Below are 16,761 nucleotides of genomic sequence, written 5' to 3'. Positions count from 1 at the left end.
AATGACGGGCATGGCTATATGGACACGACTGTTAATACAGATTAGACCTCGAGCCAGCTAAGCTAAAATTTATAAAATAGAAAGATCGCCAAAACCAGCATTAAAAGATCAAAAATATATATACTTTATTCTGAAAGTTGACCTTCTAAGTGTTACACAATTCCTCTACAAGTATATTAAAGTAAAACTCCAATGTCTGCTTATATATGATATAGTGATCCGAACAAACCCATCTCATTCAGGTATAATCAAGTTAAGTTAATTATTAATAAAATATCTTTGTTTAAAAACAGTCTGGCTGTTCATTACATTGTGGAGTAAAATAACAAAACCAACAGCGGAAAAACACTACAATAACTTGTATAATAAAATTTAGTGGCAAAGACATTTTTGGTTTAATTAATTTGTAGTCATTAACTGGAGCCGCCTTTAAATGAGAAGCGACAAGCCCAAAGACTCCTGCTGTGTCTCGTTGTCGTTGTGTTGGTAGGTGTCAATACATGCGCACACACACGCACATACACACACTTAACGGGAGAAAGAGAATGTATTACCAGTCGCTGCGGTGCACCAAAATGTATGCCACATGTGATGCTAAGCAGCATGTACAAGTATCTGTGTGTGTGTTGGTGTGTGTGTGTGTATCAAGATATATTACACTTTGCGGCCAACGCGCCGTGTGTGTGTGCGTGTGTGCGAGAGCGTGTGTGTGTATCTGACAAGTATTTGTACTTGCGGCTTTCGACTGTTTGGCCAAACGTTACACATAAGTTGAATTATGGCATTTGCAACTTGCCCACGCCGAGTGCAAAGGCAACCGAGCTGCAGCTGCAGCTGCCTAATGAAGTTGTTTCGCGTAACGCAGACAACGCGTTACCCTACGAAATTGGGTCAACAGTGTATGCCGTAAATTATGGCTTATGCGAATTTCGGCCGGTAACAAGGCTGCCAAAAAGCCAGCTGAAATGCGAGCAAGGCGAGTAAAACCGCTTAGGCCTGGGAATTCTTCGGTAAGGATTAACCATGTTTTTATTTTTGGCACAAATCCCATAAAATGAGCAACAGGCCAACCCACGTCCTCTTCTACTTATTCTTCTTATTTGACGTCAGTTTGCTCAATGTATTGATTTTATGTGCGTCGGTGTGACAATTTGTCAGCTTTTGTTAAATTCACGTCGCCTACTTTAAGGGGCGGCCAGTAAATTGCGTATACGCCGCATCGCACAATCAATGTGTGTGTGTGCTGTTTAAGAATGTGTTTGCGTGTGTGTGGGAATGTGTGCACATCAACAAATACCTGACTCAAGATTATTTGTCGTTGTCGCTGTTTTGTTGTTGTTATTGTTGTTGTTGGCAAATGTGGGTATGTGGCTATGCGCGCGTGTGTGTGTGAGAGTGTGTGCGTGTGTATACATGTAAGCATTTTGCTTTGCCTTCAAATTGTTTGCCGCACATCAACTTTATTATGCCTTAATAATTGATGCTGCGATATACGACAAAGCCAAAAGCTCTATCAATTCAATTTCGTAAATTTGCTGATGGATTTATGGGAGACGGACCAAAACTTTATTTATTTTTTCTTCGACTTTGGCGCTGGTCTGCCAGATGCTTGGCATTGCGATTACAGCTGAAAATTGTTGCTTAATTGCTGGGCTGCAGCATGGACGCGCCTCCGCTCGCCCGTCCCACCTTTCTGTGTCTGTCTGGCTAATTTACCCGGCCGGTCGAGGGCTACCCACATACTTACCTGGCGCCAAACTTTGCCAGGAAAAGTTTGTCGAGCTGCTTTGTAAAATGGGCAGCGCTAAATGCCCCAAATTCTTTAAGTTTACAAGCAAAACATTTGTGCGCAGTTTCAGTTTTCTGTTTTCTTCATTTTCTTTTTTGGTTTTTTGCTTTTTATATTTTTTATTTCTTTGGGGCTTGCGTGCGTGCACGAAATGAGGGCCGAACGTTGTTGGCCAAAGTGTAGCAAGTTTTTGTGTATTTTTACACCCTTTTTTGGCCGAGTATTTTCTCTTTTTTTTTTTTTTTTTTTTTTTTTGTAGATGTTGTTTCTATTTACGCAACGGCCGCAAGTTCGGCCTGGCATTTGGTTTTCCAGCTCGCCAACGGGTAGAGGGTTAGAGGAACTCTCGCTAATATTCGCCATTAAACTTTTGCTTGTTTTTCTTTAATTAACAACACAAACATCTGATATGCTACTTTCTACTTTGCTTTTGCTCTTCGCCTTTGTTTGTGTTATTTTTTTGGCTTTTTTCATTCCTTCTTTTTTTTTTTTTTTTGTTGCTTACTTTAGCCGTTGCATACCTTTATTAAGTTTCGTTTTATTTTTACTTTTTGTGGGTGTCCCGGAAAACTTTGGTGCTTAAAATTTGTACTCGCTGCTTGCTTTATGTTGGGGCTGGGTAAAGGGTTAGCACCCTATTTCTCCATTCCTCTATTTGCATAGCAAGCACATCATCCGAACCACGCAGCGCGCCCACAAAACCATCTTAGAACAATTGCGCTTTGTCTTTGATTTGATTGCATTAATTGTTTAAGTGGCTGCGGTTTTCTCGGTTTCCATTGGCTCTTTGTACTCGGGTTTCAAAATGCAAACTCCTAATATTTCTCTTTAATATCGTAAAGGTTTTGTCACTCAACTAATAGCCAATTAATTAATTATAAATCCCATTCCTTTAGACATATGAGTCAGAGCTCCAAAAGGGCTATATATCTATTTTAAATTTATATATAAGGCATATTAAAGTCATCATCCTCTTTGCGGTTTAGAAATCATCTAAATAATTGCATGGCAAATGCCTTTACTTTTTAACTATGAATAATTTATGGCTTACGAAAAAAGCTAAGTTTATAATTTCTATACATAATTTTATGAATTACTTTTTAATTTATATTTCTAATATTTTCAAACCCATTTTTGGTATAAACAATTTTTGAAAATACCTTTCAAATTTTAGTCGACTTTTATAGGCAAAGTTAAATGGCAAAGAAATTATATTATGAGTGTGATATAATACCACCTAGATTGGGAACGGAAACGAAATTTTCAAATTATGAAACTGAAAACATCAAAAAAAAAAAAAATACATTAAATCGTATTGGCTGAAAAGATTTTAGGAGCTGACTTCTTTTTAATTGACATATTAAATGCTCAACTACAAAAATAAAGTAAAATCCATTTCAATAAAAATTTATAAAATGAAAAAGTAAGCTAATTATATCCCACCTAGCGAGAGTGACAATTCCTAAGAGGAATTTTTATCCAACAACAATAAACTAACTAGGAACCGTAATAAAACCCACATTGTATTGAAGTGCATTAAGCTTGCGGAGCAGTTGCAAACAATGAACGGCGGGTAATTGTACAAACATGAATGCAGTTATGGTTTATAATTTGAATTAAATATTTCGCTTTGTCCAGTTGTTGTTGTACATGGTTCGTTATTGCGCTGGGGCTGTGCTGCAGCGACAAGCCCCAAAGCACTGACAACACAGCTGCAAGCGAAAATAATAGCAACTGGCGGCGATTTGGTCAGCAGGAAAGTCGTGTGCCACAAAACATGGCGCAACTGTCATAATTCCACATGTGTGTTAACATAAAAATTAAAACTTTTGCGCACAACTTTTTATTTACTGCTCTGCAAATGAACTAAGCGACAAAGCGAGAGCAGCAGCAGTAGCTGTCGCAATAGCAGTTGCTGTCTTTCAACAGGCAGCAAACTTTTGCGGCGCACTGTAAGCGGATGAGCGGGTGACGCTGAATGAAGCTCTGTGCTCGTATGTGTGTGTGTGTTTGTGTGTATGGGTGGGCGATAAATGGATGTGAATGCGAGTAAATTAAAGCGGATTACTTAATGTGAGCTGCATTTTTGATGCACTTCTGTGGTAATTTTCATGTTTGATTTAGCCAAATGACTTTTAATTATTCAACAGGCAAAATGTGGGCCACACACACACACACATGAATGTATGTATGTATGTGTCCAAGAGGCGCTTACCCACATATCGGGCAACAAATCTGGCCAGCCATAAGCCCACTTTAAGTCTATAAAAACACCACTTGAAAACTAATTAAACACTAATAGCAAACAACAAAAAGCTGCGCAAAGGCAGCTTCAAGTGGCGTAAATGCCAGCAAGTCGGACTGGCCAGTCGCCCAGTCGCAGCCTGCAATTAAACCAAACAAAACAAAAAAAAAAAAAAACAAAGCAAAAAAAAAATGAAATAAAACAGAAAAGAATAAAAGAAAGACTGTGGAAAACGCAAAACTTTTTAATTTCACCCAAGCTGAGGGCTGAGGCAACACAGGCTGCTGTGTTGGCGCGAATGAGTCTATAAGTTGGAGTCGATTCCGCAGCAACGTCTTTGCCAAGCAAATAAAACAATGGCCAGATACAAAAGCAATACGAGTCCTGCGAAAGGATAACGGTCGCCGGAAGTGAAACGAAATGGCAAATCAATGAAAGCAGCAACTCCGACTGCGACGGCGACGACGACGGCGACTGCAGACGTGGGCGGCAACAAAAGCAAATCCGCTTAAAGTGAAAATTATTCCTTAGCCGAAAAAAACGGGAAGAGAGTGGAATCTCGTGCATGTGTACAAAAATGGCTAAGCGGCTGTCCTGCTGGCCATTCGCGGCTGTCTAAGCCCTAAGCTGTTGACTTATTTACCACGCTTCGATTTGCTTTGGCCGCCTATTGTTGTGTTAAGATTTGTATGCATGGCTTAGCTGCTCAACAATTTTTTTGTGGGAGGCGGCCCATTTAGTTTAGCCAGATTGCGTGAAATAGATAAGACGCATGTGGGTTGGCTTCATATGACCAATAAGTTTACGGGCCTGAAGGTTGATAAATTAAGTTACATATTTGACAGCAGCTGCTGCACTTACTTAAAACTAAAAACCAGTAATATAAAATATGCCGAGAATGATTTATGGCAAAATGCGGCGGGACTTACCTTTGTGATGCCGCAGGTGATGGCCAACAGCTGCTGCGCCCGTGCAACAAGGTGGCTCGTAATATAAATTCCAAGTGTTCTCATAATCCGCCCGAGCATAATCCACATAAATTATTTGCGCGCCGAGCACAAGCAGCCAAGCAGCGCTGAGCAGGCTCCGCCGCAACTTGGCCATCGAGCACAACATGCCTGGTCCTGTGGCGCGCTCTGGGGCTATGTAACTAAAAACAGGTGGCACTCACAGACACACAGAGATACGCACACGTGTGCGATCAGGCGACAAAAAAGGATTCAATCGCAATGCCAACTAAATTGATGCAAAATCGACGAACACGTTTTGAGCACGGCGTTTACCATTGAGCCAGGAAAAAGTTATGATCTGATCGGAAGTGCTCGACTGTTTTCACATGTTCGCCGCGATATACGCGAAAACTTGAGGATTCACAATGTGTGTGTGCGTATGTGTGAAGGACGAACGCACGGCACGAGCTGCAAATACGAACTGAGTGGCCAAAGCACGAGTAACTGTGTTAAATAAACACACAGCACGACGAACGATACGACACGAACTGACAGCTCGGCTCGATGGCTCGGCTATTCCTGACACCTGTGCTGCAATGAGACAGAGAGAGAGAGAGAATTAGTTTGTGTGTGAGAGAGATAGAGAGAGAGGGAGAGTAATGGCTAGAGCGCATGCGCCTGGAGAGCGCATAATATCCCTGTATATTTCCCAGTTTTGTTTATGTTTACGAGTCTTCGGCCAAGAGTATTGAACTCATTTAGTGCATGCAGCGTGCAACGTGCAACGTGCAACGCTATGCGTCCGACGACAACAACAACAACAACAATAACAAATGCAATCCACACAATTTTCAAGGGTAACTGCAGACACATTCAAACTGAAGAGCAGCGGCTGCCTCTGTTGCTGACACCCCCGCAGCGGCGGAGTTAAATGCAGTCTCGATTTAAGCAGAGAGCCGGCGAGACGAGACTGTTGCCAGTTGAGCCAGCCAGGAGCAGACAGGACACTAGAGACGGCAGACAGGAACCGTTGGCAGCCAGGCTGGCCCAACAGCCAGACTCGGCCCCAAACCAGACCCAAACTCAGAAACAGACCGAGACCCAGACCCAGACACACTTGCACTTAAAGCATTTTCGTGCATTATTATTTATGCATATGCTTGTAATTGCAGTAGAAATACTTTGTATGTCTGTGTGTGTGTGTGTGTGTGCCCAGACTCTGGCTAAATGTTTTCCTTCAATTTTTTTTTCCTGCCTTCTTTACATTGTGGCTTCGCGTGTTGCCTTGTGGAAATTTCAGCACAATTTCAATGCTGCATTTGTATAGGCTGCAAAAAGTTCTCTTAAGGCCAGACATAAGTCACTCAGACAGTCACGCAGACGGCCCGAGCTGCAGGGCAGACACTCAAAGACAATTAGACGATAGCCAGCAGTAGCTGTGTGTGTGTGCACTTGCATGAAAACTTAAACTTTATTATTTTTCTTAAATGCGAAAAAATTCGATAGAAAAATCAAGCTGCAGCGAGTTCTTAAGAAGCTAAAAGCTATTCTAATACAGTAGTGTCTCAATTATTAAAACCGATTCACATACAATATGGAGTTCTCAGAATTAATGACAGCTGTATGTTTCCTCAATCTCTATAAAATAGGCATATAGCATTTGTTTTAATTGTGTTCGTTTATTGTTTGTTTCGAGAGCCCAGCTTTATTTGCAGTGTAATAACTTTCAGACAGCCCAATAAGTTTCCGCATACTTTTGCTACTCATGGCGCGCTTGGACTTGACTCCAGATCAGACGAAGGCCAGCAGCAGCAGGAGCATCAGCAAACTGTCTGTTCAGCTGACCGCAAGTTAACAAAGTTTTGGCATTTGGCGTTTGCTGCATTTCGGCTTAAATTTTGTGCATTGGAATTTTTCTGTAAGTGTATGTGTGTGTGTGTGTGTTTGTGTATGTGTGTGTGTGTGTGTTTGTGTATGTGTGTGTGTGTGTGTGTTTGGAAGCCAAGACAATTTGTGGCCGCTTTGTGCGACAACGAAAAGCATAAGGCTTTAATTTGTTCCATCAAGGGAACTCAGACGATTGCCCAGACAGCAGAGCCAGCGCATTCACAGCACGGCACCCTGCATGGATTCGCTTGGAACCCGCACCTGTCCTGTGCACTGGAGCGCACAAAAACAAGCTCAACAATTGCCTTATAAATGCCCTCAAACTTAGACTAACACGGGGGAGAAAAAAACTTTGATTAATGTGCGCTTAAAGAGCCGGCAAATACGTGGAGGAAGAAGGCTTATTCCAAAAAACAAGGACAAAAGTTTTCATAACTCTAACAACACACAGCCAAACAAAACACGGGACACTGACGCTGTGACGGTACAGACTGGCTGCAGACCGTGTGCAGCCGGCGGCTTCTTGGCCAAAGCGCAGCAAAAAACTTATGTAATCAAGGCAAGGCGCAAGGCGGAGGCGGCTACGTAAGTCACAGGAGCAAGAACAGGAACAGAAACAGAAACAGGGCCAGGAGCAGGGCACTGGCACTGCAATTTCAAGGCGCCGCACAACAATGTCAGCCACGGCAACGACAACAGCGACGACAGGAGGCAGCGGCCGAAGGAATCACAGCGAAAAAGCGTTAAAAAATGAATTGCAAAACAAACAGCAAACAAACGAGCAACATTTGCCGAGGGCACACCCACATATACAACACAACGTACACAGCTAGAGCCACAAAGTAGCCAGCGACCCGCAGCGACCTGGAACGTCCACAAGCAGCGGCTGCTCTTGCTCCAGCTGGGCGATACCCGCCGTTGCCCAATGGCAACGTCAAAGTCAGCAGACCGGTTCAAGCTCACCCGCATTCGCATCCTTGGGCTCCGTGCCCGCGCTGGTTAATAGAAAATGTAATTCGATGCATTTAATGTTGGCAACGCCAAATGCTGCAGGTTACCCTTCGGGACCAGCCAAAGGGAGCAGACCAGCCCACTGCCAAAGGCGACGACGATACCAGGTTCAGGTTCAGCTTCGCCTTTTTTTTATGAGTTTGCATTTGGCTGCTATTCATCCAACGCCAACGTCGAAGTCGTGCTCGACGTTGTTGTGTTTGAGTTGCTTACCTAATCCTTGCAAACAAGTTAAAAACGTTGTAAAACAAACAACAAACAGAACAAAATGAGTGGGAACCGGCGCCGCCAACGGCTGACATGGCTCTCAGATGCGCTCCCACAATAAGCAAGGGGGTAATCAGGAAATGGAATAAATTGCTGCATACTTTTCGCCGACGGATGCTTGAGAAGCTGAGCAACTGACGAATAGGCAATAAAATATCTATACAATATGCGTAGGGAACCTTAAGATATATTTTGGAAGGTTTACGATTTATGTAGACGTCTTTAGGTAAACGTTTGGAGGATAGCCACAATTAGGATTCGGCGAATGTTGTGAAATATTGGATCTTAAGGAAAATAAAAACAAAAAGGATATTCTTAATTTGCTTTTATTTGCATTTAAGCTTACCGAAAGCTTTGTTAATTGGTAATAATCATGTAACTTAAATCAAGCAAATACAGCACCTAAAATCATTCTTTGCTTTGCTTAATTTCATTTTTAGCCCTTTATAATATTTCCATATTAATCGAGGCAAAATCCGAGTTCTATTTCTTCGAAAACATGCTCGTTCCAGAGGCACGGACATCTCTAATTCAGTTATGGGATCTCTTTTTTTTTTGACAGTTCAAAACTGTTTCGCTGCCTCTGGTACGAAATTGTCAATCGTAAAGCCAGACGCATTGGGAAAATGGAAACGATTTTGACTGACATCGAGTGCCATGAGAAATACAAACAATCATCAGCAGGCAGTCTGCTGTGCCCGCTACCCTGCGCCCACCAACCGCTGGCTATGCCATGTTACCTCTGCTGCGCCCACCCTCGTGGACATGGCAATGGTAACCTCAGTAACCTGCGCCGCGTGCCACAGCAATGACAGCCGTCGCGGCAGCGCTAATAGAAATTAAACGAAAGTGCTGCACGATGCTGATGGGTGCACAGATGGAGGGAGCGAAGGTGGTTGCCAGCCAACTGCAAACCGAACCAGCCAAATTCAAGCCACCCTGCACCGTGTGAAGGTCGACCTGAAATTAAGTGCAGCAGCAGCAGCAGCAACAGCAGAGAATTGGACTGAGCAGCGGCGGCACATTCGCTTTCATTACGCTAGCTGGTTTTTGGGACTATTTACATTTGCTTTTATTAATCATAAAACAAGTACGAGTGCTTCAATCGGGAGTGCCCGACCAAGAGATACCTAGAATGATTCCAGATTCCTTCTAAATGCCAAGAAAAAATCTTTTCCAGCTATGAATAAAAAAACATTTCTTAAAACCTATGTATATACCGAAGAGTACATATCGATCTGCATATTGTATAGAAGAATATATCTTTCGAATTTCCCATCTCCAGCTTCTGAGATCCCAGACAGACAAACGAGCATGAAGAGACCGACTCACTCCGGCAATCTGATTAAATATGCATTGACTTTATAGGCTCGAGAATGCTTCTCTCTGATTGTTACATATAATTGTCCAAAAACATTATACCCTGACAACCATTTTTAATGGTTTTAGGGTATAAAAATGCTGAAATAGTCGAAATTGCCGAAACGGCAGAGCGCGCTGGGTGCTGGCTGCTTGGTTATGCCAGCCAGGATCGTGCACGAAAGCGCAATTTGATTTTAATGGCGGCAAAATGTTGAATGTTTGTCGTACAGCGAGAGGGAGATGGTGAGAGAGACTGACTGACAGACAGACAGACGGACTAGAAATGCAAACACGCAGACAAACTGGTTGTCGTTTTTTGTCCTGCTGCTGTTTCAGTTGCCTTTCCATGCAATCAGGCGCCATTTGTTGACGTTTGTCTGTATTGGTGTTTGTTAATCTGCCTGCTGCATGCGTGAGTGTGTGAGCGGGTGTTAGCAAGTGCAAGCCTCACGCACACACACCCCCACACATACACACACTTAGCTAAGCCGCCTGCAACATTTTGCACGCCCGTGTCATTTGATTGTTTTTTGCTGTCTGTGTGTGCGTGTGCCGTGTCCTGCCTATTGCCTTAGCCTTAGCTGCTGCGTACATTTTATCTGTTTGTTTGTTTGTTTACTTGCTTGTATTCGATGCATGTGCGTGCCTAGAGGCGCACAGCCACTCGTCACTGTCATTAACGTCATTGTTCCGGCCGCGAAGCGTCCAAGTCGTGCGCAATGTCAGTGTCAATGACAATGGCCAACCACCAGTGCGTTCCACTATATATTTTTTAAATATTTAAATGACATTTTTCCTAAAACGACGCACCCTTTAATTAAAGTGGCATTGTGTCTGTGCGACAGCCCCTGAAAGTGTGCCGCCGCCACGGTCAATTATTTATTGGCTGCCATTTAATTAACTAATAATTCAAGAGTCGTCTTCTGAACAAACTCAAACACGCACAAATGTCATTTTCAACAATACGAATTAGAATAAACTATATGTATGTACAGCTGTCTATGTATACAAAACACTATATCCGGACTGATTGATTGATTGACTGATTAATGACCAACGAAAAGCCCAAAACTAAGCTTTAATGTAGCTACCTTAAGTGGGGTACAACGTTACAATTTGTTCATTATCGTAACTTTTATATAAAATATAATGCGAATAATTTCAAACGTGGCCCGGGCAAAGCCGGGTAATACCCGTTCTGATACATGAATATAATGTAAGGCAACGCTCATAAAATTTATTGCCGCTGTGCGATTATTGATAAGCAAAAATAACATGGCAGAAACAGGAACTGAAGGCTAGGAAAACAGAGGACATTTTGAGTGCAAAAGCTGGCGAGGCACTGATATACGAAACACCCGGTATGTAAATCCACGTTAACAGACGTTCCACTGTACGATTGCGTTAGCCCAAGGGCAGCAGCTACAATGCCGTTTGCTGATGTTTGCAGAAAGTCAACGACAAGCCACCCCCTCCAGAGCCCGCGACACAACGCCTGCTCGGGCGTGCGCCTCTGATAAGGGTCGCCCACGTCCTCCTGGTCAGTCAGTGCAATGCTGCATGGGATTTACTCTAGTTTATTTGTTAATGGTTTATTTATTAATTCCTGCGGATTATCACGTCAGACAAGGCATCACAACAACAGCAACAGCAACAGCCACGGCAACAAAGAACGAGATACAGCACGCCGAACAGGCAACGGGCTAGTAGGCAGAGGGGGAAGGGTGAAGGGGACAAAGGCGAACGGAAACGAGCAGCGACCGCACACGGAAACGCATATTGTAGGCATTAAGGGTGGGTGCATTGTTGGGTTGCGATAACGGTTATCGTCTAGCTGAAATTTGTTGCTAATAGCCAATGCAACATGGTCTAATCTTTAAGCCTTCGCACGACCAGAGCAACAGACCCCGTGGCTAAAGTTTGTGCAAATTGAAATTTTGTGTTCGCATTGAAATCATGCATTAATAATACTAAAACACTAAATAGTTGAGGCCACCTACACACACCCATACACACACACACACCCGAGCACACACATGCAAAGTGCCAGAAACATGCGTACACAATTTCCTAAATCCTCTGCAAGTCATGGCACGTGGGTAAAAACGCCCGGAAATTTGAAATTTTGTGCAAGTTGAAGAACTCCTTTCTGCTTTTCAAGCTGCTCAAGCAAAAGCGTGTTGGCTGCCTGTGCCTGGATCTGCGCCAGCCGCAGCCGGAGCCTGGGTATGTGCCTGCTGTTGCCGCTTCTGCTGCTCCTGCTGCTGTTCCTGCTCCTGCTTGGAGTGCGTTTGACAGCACGCATGTCGTTGTCAATGTCTACAACGAGTGGTGTTCATGCGTGTGTGAACTTCCGCACATGCACACAAAAACCCCCCACGAAAGCACAGCAGCAGCCTTAGGAACAGCAGCAGCAGCAACAACAGCAGCGGCGGCAGTCACAGCAGAAATCTTTCAAATATAAGCAATTAGTAAATAAATTTCAACTAAAATTGCCATGGGGCGCTAGAGGCTTGCCAAGTCTCATGGCATTCATGGACATCAACCCGACACTTTTGCTGCCGTAAAACCTTTTAAAGTATTCAATAACAGTGAAACTCAAACCAAGGCCAGCTCGCTGCTGCCCCCGCGGTTTTCGACCATCGCGCTGATGGACATGCCTGCAAATTGAATTTCTCACGCCCCAAAGTATATAAATATATACACATACATATATATAGATCAAGGGCGCTGGAAATTTGTAATGTTCAGTCAAATTTAAACGAAATTGTCGGGGAACTTCATTTGCACACAGGCATGACGAATACTCGTCTAGAAACTGCCGTAGAAAAATGTCAAAAATGTTGCCCAGGCTCCTTTCAGGCTTCGGGTTGAATCCGTGTCAAGTTACTTATTTAACTCGCACCTTGAGTTCCCATTAAGGGAATCAAATTTCATTCAATTGTGTTAAAAGTTCTTCATTGGTTAAATCATTCATTTCATTTATTTATACTTCCAAGCAGTTATTTAGAGAAAGCTCAAAAAGGGACTCTATTTCTGGACTCAGCAAGTATTTGTACTCATAAAAATAGATTTGTTTGAAAGAAATTTTTATGATTTTAAGTAAAACATTTTATATTGTGATTGGCAAAAGTAGATAAAATTACATTAAAAATAACTTACAAATACTTTGATATGGACACAAACTCAAAATTATATTTTACTGATTTCTTTTATGACTATTTTCTTGTTTTATTATTGCGTTTTATTTTTATTGTCTCTTGTCCTAGTCTGTGCTATATCGAAGAACTCGCTGGGCAGCTATAAGCGATACCAATAGATTTGATTTCCATAACGAAGTGTCGCAATGTTATCTGCCTAGCGATAACACTTCATATGGAGCGCACAAGTGCTCGAGAGATCTCAAGCGCGAGCAGCTTTCAGCTTTGCTGTGAGATCTAATTATTAACACATAGCTAAATAATATAATTTCAATAATCGCATAGAATTTTAATTAACAACTACTTTTACCAAACGCCTGGCAACGCCGGGCGACATCAAAGGCAAACACTGAATGGAAATAGCTCAGGTTAACTCAGTATATCGCTAAATAAAGCCACTTAGCCTTGTGTGCTGTCATTTTGAATACCCCCATTTCGCCTACACACGCTTACCCCGACTGAGTGCCAGAGAAAATTGAATGTCAAATTTTATATATATTTTCATATGTGGCATGAATTTGACATTGAAATTTGCATATGCCATCAATGCTTACATTTTTGTGTTTGTTTTCATGCCCTTTGTGAGGGTGTGTGTGTGTGTGTGGGTGTGAGTGTGTGTGTATTTGTGCATGTGCAAAATTTCTACACGTACAAGCACTGAGGTTTGGCGGGGTAACTGGCAACTGAAACGGGACGGTAGACAGGGGGCGTGTCTGGGGCTTTGCCTTTGAAGTGTGCCAGCATGGCGCTTAGCTGCTGATAATCCTTTTTAAATAAATTTGTTGGCACAAATCGTTATGCCGCCCAAGGGCTGTGGCACGCACCTTTTTGCAACCCCCTGCTGAACGCTTAAGAGGTGCGTTTGCTGCGCTGAATAGCCGCCTGTGGCTCGTTGCGTTTTATTTTTTTTTTTTTTTTGCTGTGCGTTTGCTAAGCATGTTAATACACAGGAAATTAAACACTTATGCGGAAGTCATTGAAAACAACTCCCACACACACATACACACACACACACAGACAGACGGAGTACACATGGAGAACAATTTCAAAGTGTCTGCGCATTCAATTATGCTAAGAGACAACAACGAAATAACTTAAAAGATCTGAGAATCATAGCAGGGTATTCGACTACATGTAATGCTCTATCTGATGTAAATATCTCTGATATCTTGCTTAAAAATTTGGTAGGTTTTCTAAATAAAGCTTGTGATAAATGTTCGTTTGGCAGAATTTGGCCTATCAACATACTTTTTTCACGGCAAGGAAATTTAAATTTACCAAGCCCAATGCAGTTACCTGCTTATTAGGATTTGGTCATCGGTAGATATCTGGATATTTTGTGTTGAACGCATCTGTGTTTATTTACAACAAATTTAACTCTTCATTTATTGTTTGCAGATATCTAATTATTTTGCTCTAGGCATATATAAAATTGTATTTAAATAATTTCTCAATCAAAACGTTACACTACCAACATATTAAGCTAAGGTGTTGTTAGATGGCGCACTTAATTGAATGCAGAACCCCAAAACCCCCATAGAAAATTCCACTGCTATATGGCTTTCACATAAGATCTTTTCCGTAAATTTTGTGGACACATTAACCTTTAATTAAGACACCTTAGGGTAGTTGCTACAGGGTATAAACAGCAGTAATAAGTATACAATGGCCACAGCCATGTTAGTAAAGTCGATTATTATGTGGATGTAAAGTTGTTGAGCATGAGGATGATGATGATGATTATGTTGAAGTTGACGCGACCCACCGACACACACACACACACACACACACACACGCAGGCAGAAAAAGCGCTTTAATTATATGTGAGTGTGTCTATGAGTGCCCCGCATTAGCACAGTTAAATGAGTGCAGCATCCAACCAGGCAGTCACCCAGCCAGACGTAATCCCGAATAAAAACGCACTAACCGAAACAAAAACCCACAGTCCGTGGAGAAATTCATTTAGTTTGCACTAACACGCTGTCAACAAAGGGCAAGGGATTGAACGGGCTGCAAGAGGGGGCCAAGGGGCCAGAGTGTGGTGTGTGTGTGTGTGTTTGTGTGTGTTACGGCGAGGACTGCCTTTTTAGAGGTGGGTGCTTTCACAACGAACTTAAGCGATTTTGCATTTCATTACGTTTTTGCTTGGCGCAGACGGGAATTCTACTATGAGGGTGCGTGTGTGTGTGTGCACGTATTTTGGTGGCGGACCTACAAGGACGCAGGAGACGTCAGCGACGACTTTGGGGCTCCCGTCGCGTTCGGCTTGAAGATAAACAAAATACATAATCATATACGTACAAAGGCGTACACAATAATGGCCAGAAAGGGGTTAAAACGTTTCCTGCCTAACTGCCAGACGGATGAATTTCTGGCTCCTTTGCTTTTGTTGTTGTTGTTGTTGAAGCTGCTGCTGTTGTTGCGGCTCGAGGTACTTAAATACTTTGAAAGCGCATTGTAGCGCAAAATGAGGAGCAATCGGCACAGATTGACCCCTCGGATTGCGTGTTGTGTTATAAGATAATTGCTTTAAGAAACCGAAAAGCAGCAGCAACAACAAAATACACAAGGAACAAGCAAACATTTTTTGGGGGGCGTTTGATGATTGACACGGTGCCAAACAAACTTAATGAAAAGCATAAATATTTAAGTCCCCGTGAAGGCGGGGCCTGGCTAATAAAGCAGCTTTTGGCTAGGGTTAAACCAAATAACGAACCAAAAAGTTATACACAAGGTCTGAAGTTTGATTCACGCCCATCTTCATGAATTGGCAGCGCACTTTGTTTGTATAAGAAAAGTATTTTTCATTGGCAGCCAATAAAAAGCTTAATTTTTTACACTTTTCAAGTTACTTATAAATAGGTTTAACTAAACTAAACATAATTTTTTTTCTATTTATCAGTTTTGAGTTTTGATGAGTTTATGAATAAGGTAAATTTATCCTCATGACAAATATTGCCATGAACATTATAAGATAAATCAATAACTTGAATGAATTGATTACACTATCTAACATCTAGCATTCTCTTGTGCAAAGTAAACCAGCTTACTCAACTATAATTTATCTCCCTTCACTGGCCCAACATTCGCAACTTAATTGCCAACAGAGAATGCAATGATTAAATTCGGAAAATTTAACTTATAAGTGGATCTGCCTATTTTCAAAAAGACTGGCATGCTTCATGTCAGCTGAAAATAATGCCAAAAATACAGAAATGCTCGTAACTTTTAGCCCTCTAGCTCACATGGGAACAAGCCTCTTAAATTGTGCAGGCCTCATTAAGCCCTAAATGGCGATATTACAGCGATTTACATTAGCTGCGCTTTAAAATCAGAAAGCCCAGACAAGGACATGGCAGAGAGGAAGCGGGGGCGAGGGGATGATGAAGGGGCAGACATCGACATCGATTAAATTGCACAACAGAATGAAGCAATAAACTTTTAGAGGGCCAAGCGGCAGCCAATAGTCGAGCGCACACACACGCACACACGCAGAGGGACGGAGGGTTAACGGGCAAAATCAGTAATGCCAGTCAACATTTATAAGTGTGTGTGTATGTGTGTGCGTAAAAGCGGGTTAAACGTGTGCGCTTCAAATGACCAAGCGACGTTTAGCAGCCGATAAAGTCATTCAATGTGGCAGCCACAGCACGTGAATGCCGTCGGAGTTCTGAGTTCTTCTCTCTCTCTCTCTCTCTCTCTCTATGGAGCTGACCTCAGTGGCTGGAACATTGGGTGTCTACAGTAATGTGTGTGTGTGTGTGTGTGCGTGTTCGTATGTGTGTTGCTCATTTTACGCTTTTGTGATAAAGTAATCAGTTGATGTTATTTGACAAAGGCGGAGATAAATCGATAGATTGGCTAGCAGCTACGTAGCTGCTGTCTTGTCACTGACCAGCCGCAAATATTAGTGTCCAAGAGCGCACTGAAATGGCCGAAACCGCAAAACGTTTATTGATTTTATATGCTTGCTATATAAAAGCATCTATCATACGCACTGTGCGCCCATATTTCGAATGGACATCAATTTCGATGCGTCTGCAAATTGCA

The 16,761-nt window shown here is 42.4% G+C and overlaps 1 protein-coding gene across 3 annotated transcripts in view; it reads right to left on the bottom strand.

The window, feature by feature from the left end:
* Positions 1–16,761, bottom strand: part of LOC115761027 (semaphorin-2A) — a 55,665-nt gene that overhangs the window by 33,202 nt on the left and 5,702 nt on the right. For all 3 annotated transcript variants that reach the window (XR_004017701.1, XM_030702638.1, XM_030702639.1), the window contains exon 2: positions 4,964–5,575. Coding sequence is in view for 2 of the 3 variants with exons in the window: in XM_030702638.1 (XP_030558498.1) it covers positions 4,964–5,150 (187 nt within the window). In the remaining variant the exon portion in view is untranslated. The remainder of the gene's footprint in view (positions 1–4,963; positions 5,576–16,761) is intronic.

Source organism: Drosophila novamexicana, unplaced genomic scaffold (assembly GCF_003285875.2).
Source record: "Drosophila novamexicana strain 15010-1031.04,08,12 unplaced genomic scaffold, DnovRS2.1 tig00000462-arrow-pilon, whole genome shotgun sequence".
NCBI lineage: Eukaryota > Metazoa > Arthropoda > Insecta > Diptera > Drosophilidae > Drosophila > Drosophila novamexicana.
This window is presented reverse-complemented; position numbering and strand designations above follow the sequence as displayed.